General features: G+C 29.3%; 1 protein-coding gene and 1 non-coding gene across 2 annotated transcripts; one reads left to right on the top strand and one right to left on the bottom strand.

Moving 5' to 3' along the window:
- The first annotated feature begins 2,075 nt into the window (after positions 1-2,075).
- On the top strand, positions 2,076-3,845 carry LOC133784295 (peroxidase 25). The gene is made up of 4 exons (XM_062223708.1): positions 2,076-2,453; positions 2,547-2,726; positions 2,865-3,027; positions 3,298-3,845. The coding sequence occupies exons 1-4, from the start codon at positions 2,250-2,252 to the stop codon at positions 3,717-3,719; spliced, it is 969 nt and encodes a 322-aa protein (XP_062079692.1). The 5' UTR covers positions 2,076-2,249; the 3' UTR covers positions 3,720-3,845.
- Positions 3,826-3,907, bottom strand: TRNAS-GCU (transfer RNA serine (anticodon GCU)). The gene has a single exon. It is a non-coding gene; the product is annotated as a tRNA-Ser (tRNA).
- Positions 3,908-5,265: the final 1,358 nt, after the last annotated feature.

Here is a 5,265-nt window from a genome sequence, read left to right as displayed (position 1 = left end):
GTGTCACTTTCTTCCTGTTTGATTCTCTTCTTGATTTTCTTTTTATTCTTTGTCGTTATTTTGACTCCGTGTCGTTGGCTAAATCAAGGGTCAACAATGAGATTTAAAAAAATATATAAAAATTTATATATATATATTCATATATAAAAGTGGTATTTATGGTAAAGCGCAATGTTTATAAAATATAATATTTCAATACTCAAACTTTTTTTTTGACGGAAAAAATATCTATAGGAAAAATACTCAAAGATACTCAAACATTACACATTTACTACCTAAACAATCTTATTTTAAACTATAAAATAATTAAAATTATATATAAAAAAAATTAGAGTACCTAAATTAATTATAAAATTAAAAAAAAAATTATTTAATATAATAAATATTTCTGACAAAAAAATCAATAGCTAAAAAAACCTTTTAAAATAGAAAAAATAATTAAAAAATATTTATTAACTATTTACATTTAAGTGCTAGTAACAACCTTCTATTTTAACCTCTTAGTCAACCTTCACCTCCAAAAACACATATCAGAGTATTTTTTTTTTCTAATTTTTTTCATGGTAATGTTTGTTGTAGTTACGGCATCCTTCTTATAAATTTTTGAAAAAATTTGAATAGTTTATAGTATCGAAAATAAAATTTCTGATATTTCGGTTTACCACACGTGTTCGAAAAAATATAAGCATGTTTTTTACACTGTAAACTATTCAGAATTTTTCGAAAATTTGCAAAAAATATGTCGTAACTACAACGAACACCACCTTGAAAAAAGTTGGAAAAAAAATACTTCGGCATGTATTTTTGGAGACAAATGTTGACTAAGAGGTTGACCGTTGCACTTCTCTAAATGATATTAATTTTTAATATAAGTTATATTTTTATATAACTTTAATTATTTAAAACAATTTATATTATATTCTTAACTATTTGAATAATAAAAGTGCAACGTTTTAACAATTAAAAAAAATCTCATAAAAAATTAACTTTCACCGCAAATACTCCACTATAAAAATAAAACAATCAATCAGTCATGAAAAATTAAGGTAAAATAATAGGATTTCATGGAGTGTTAATTAATACAATATGAAAGCAAATGTGAAATATGAATATCATATATACCTTTGTTTTACAATTAGAAAAGCAAATGTGAACGACCTAAAAACCGTCAAAGTTAAAAGAAGTAAGGAGAAAAGACGTACACATCGATCTATCAGTTGAAGGAATAAAGCAAATTGAGAATCCTATTATATTTTTTTCAAATGGGAATCATATTTTAATTAAAAAGGATATATAGCTCACTATATATATATAGTCATAGTCACTATTCCATTATATAAGTTTTATTACATATAAAATAAGTCTTAGTGAAATCCACCATCAACACCTTCACAACTTATAACAAAAATAAAATTTTATAGAGGAGAGACCACCCATTTTTCTGATTGGCCCCACATACCTCTACTCCATTAGCAATAACACACGTAGAAAAAAAATATTAAGCTAAAATTTATAATATAGTACAGTAACACCTTTATTATAAATTAATATTTATAATGTCGGGAACAGTGGCACAAAAATTTCAATAAAATATTTAGAAATGATAAAAATATTCATAAAAAAGTAGTAAATTGTAAAATTTAGAGGGCATAATTGTCAATATTTACATAAAAATGACTAAATATAAAATTTGTAGGGCATAAATGCCAAGTTTTATATAAAAAGGAATAAATAGTAAAACTAATATTAATTTTTTTAAAAGAAAAAAAAAATCAGTCTGGGCAAGAGCTCACTCTATGCACCATCTAGCTCCGTCTATGATAAAATTAATGAATGCACCTAAATTGTTACACCAAATTTTTTTTAACCCATTAAGAAATCTTAGAGATGAAGTTCAAAAAGACAAATTTTAACATAAAATAAGTAATATTAGAGTTATAGTTTACAAAGCTCTTACAATTGAGTTATGTAATTTATTCTTTTTTCATAAATAGTAATAAGATTATTAATTTATATATTATCTTAATTTTGCTAATTATTCACCTTTGGTCTCAAACTGAGCCGAGACTGGGCAATATATAAGGTTAGTAATCAAATGCGTATTAATTTATTGATTTTATGTTGTCACTGGCTAGTGTTGTATATGTATGTGTATATATATGTTGTATGTGTATGCATCCAAAATCTAAAAGAGAGTGAAGAAACAAGTATAATCAATTAGTCGGGTTTTGGTATTTTTTTTTTTCGCCATGATGAGATCATCACTATTTTTGGTTGCAGCAATTTTAGTGATGGGTTTGTGTGTAAATGCCCAGCTGAAGACCAAGTTCTATTCCTCTTCATGCCCCAAAGCAGAATCCATAGTGAGATCAACCGTTCAATCGCACATGGACAAGGACCCAACGGTGGCTGCTGGCTTGCTTCGCCTTCATTTCCACGACTGTTTTGTTCAGGTTCAATAATACTAGTAATATATATTAAATAAATGATCAGCCTAATTATTATATAAGATTGATATTTATGTGGTGTTGATGAATGGAATGAAGGGCTGTGATGGTTCGATACTGCTGGATGGGTCCTCGGCCGAAAGAAGTGCAAGAGCAAACACAGGTCTAAGAGGGTTCGAAATGATTGAGGATGCCAAAGCTCAGTTGGAGGCCTTGTGCCCTGGTGTTGTTTCTTGTGCTGATATACTTGCTTTAGCAACTCGTGATGCCGTTGACTTGGTACGTACATAGCATAAATCAATTTAATTGATATTATTCATTATGACTCATGAGATTCGATATTACTTTATAACAAAAAATAAGTTACACAAAAATTATTTTATTTTTTTATATGTGTTTGTGTGTGTGCGTGTGTAGAGTGATGGGCCAAGTTGGTCGGTTCCAACAGGGAGAAGAGATGGAAGAGTGTCTTTGGCGTCCGAAGTGACTACGTTGCCTTCTCCTTTTGATTCTGTTGATGTTCAACTCCAGAAGTTTGCAGCCAAAGGCCTTGACGATCATGACCTTGTCACACTAGTTGGTATATATATATATTATGTCTTATTTTCCTTGTATTTTAAACATAATTGAGACTTGTTAATTCGATCCACTGTTTTTTATTTATTGATGCAGTACTTAATCTAGGTTTGAAACTCATAGTTTCTTTTTCATACAATGATATTAATGAGTTGACACATCTTGTGTTGTGGTCTTAGATTCAATATATTTTTACAAACACAAAATAACAAGTAGTCGTATATATTGTAACGTCCTATTTAACCAAACTCTATACTTTTTTTTGTGTGTTTAGGGGCTCATACCCTTGGCCAAACTCATTGCATGTTTGTAAGCTACCGTCTGGACAACTTCACAAAGACAGGAAACCCTGACCCAACCATAGCCCCATCCTTCCTAACTCAGCTCCGAAGCTTTTGCCCCAAAGGAGAACCCTCAAAACTCGTGTCGTTGGACCCAGACAGCCACACCAACTTCGATGCTAGCTTCTTCAAGAACGTACGTGATGGCAAGGGCGTTTTGGAGTCTGACCAGAGACTCTGGGGGAATGATGATACACGCCCACTTGTGCAGAAATATGCAAGCAGCATTAGAGGCTTATTGGGTTTTAGATTTGAGTATGAATTCTCTAAAGCTATGATCAAAATGAGTAGTATTGAGGTCAAGACTGATACTCAAGGGGAGATTCGAAAGACGTGTTCTAAGATTAATTATTAGGTTATCATTATGTTTTAAGTAAATGATCTGCCTGCATGTGCCAGCAACTTATTAAAACAGATGGGCTTTATTAAATAAAAGAAGTAAAAGCGTAATAAAATCATTTCGTCGCCTGAGAGATTCGAACTCTCGCGGGGAAACCCCATGTACTTAGCAGGCACACGCCTTAACCACTCGGCCAAAGCGACCTTGTTAATAGTTTTGTCAACCAATAATACAAATCGCTTTAACCAAATAAAATCCTAAATATTACAAAATTACAAATATGTTTATATCCTCCCATTACTAAGTAAATTTGTTTAAATAGTATAAATACACTAAACATGCTCCATAATTGGTGTATTATTAATTATATGATTAATTTATTGTTTATTATAAAAACTATCCCTTTACCTATTGGAAAAAAGCTAATTACTCCTATCTAATCCTAACATAACAAAAACTTACAAGGCCATCTTGGGTATCTTTATCACAAAGTTGAAAGAGTTTGACAAAACTTAATGATGGATAAATTAATGTATTATTTTATGTTTATAGGCATGTTATAAAATAATTTGTATGTCATTTTTGATCGAGTTGTTATGTTCTAGAAATTAACTAGAGAAATTATTTTTATTTTGAAATGATGAATTTTTTGCCAAATTTCTGATGTTAGTATTTTTGGGTTCGAACTAATTAGAACCTCGCCTGAACCTATTTTGATGTTAGTTCAAATCATTTTGAATTATATAGGAACTAGGTTTAAACTAAGTTTGAATCAAATTCAAGTCAAATCATGTTAGAATTAGGTTAGGTCAAACATTATTCAAATTAGGTTCAAACAAGTTAGTCGAATTGATATTGAACTGGGTTTGAATAAATTTTTTAGTCTATGAGTTTTATCCTAATTTATTTTTTATATGTTTTACAAATTAATTATATACAAGTATTGTTGTGTTATACAATGAAGAGTTGGAAACAATTTGCCAATCAAAGTGGCCATTCAGTGCAAAATGGAACAAATGGATGAAGGTAGTAAAATGTTTCACTCGCAATAGTCTTGTTCATCATCTGTGCACAAAAGAGTTCATACAAATTCAAAAATTAAATAGAACAATTTATACAAAATCCTAAATTTCATCCATGAAGATTAAATATTTACATAACTATGGTTCTAAGTTATGATAAAATATATTTAAACAAGCCTTCTCCCTAAAGAATTGTACGTTATTGTTATTGACTTCAAAAAGAGGATGTTTCACCAGCAGATACTCTGAATGCTTGATGACATAAATACCAAATTTTTTGCTGCAATCATACAATTTTTTTAATGAGATTCAAAAAGTTAAAGGATATTGATTATAAATTTTTTTTGGGTTTTTTCCATTGCAGTCTTTGTTCTTTACACTTATGTCCCAAAAATTAATTTTGTATCAGTTAGGTCTCAAACTTTTCCAAATCGTATCATTTAGATCTCTAAATGCTATTTTTATTTATTTTTTCTTTCAAAATACATAAATAAAATATAATAAATAGTGAATTAATCTTAGAAAAAAGTGGACTACTA

The sequence above is a fragment of the Humulus lupulus genome, chromosome 6 (genome assembly GCF_963169125.1).
Source record: "Humulus lupulus chromosome 6, drHumLupu1.1, whole genome shotgun sequence".
Taxonomy (NCBI): Eukaryota; Viridiplantae; Streptophyta; class Magnoliopsida; order Rosales; family Cannabaceae; genus Humulus; species Humulus lupulus.
Note: the sequence above shows the minus strand (reverse complement) of the source record. Positions and strands in the feature narration are given on the sequence as shown.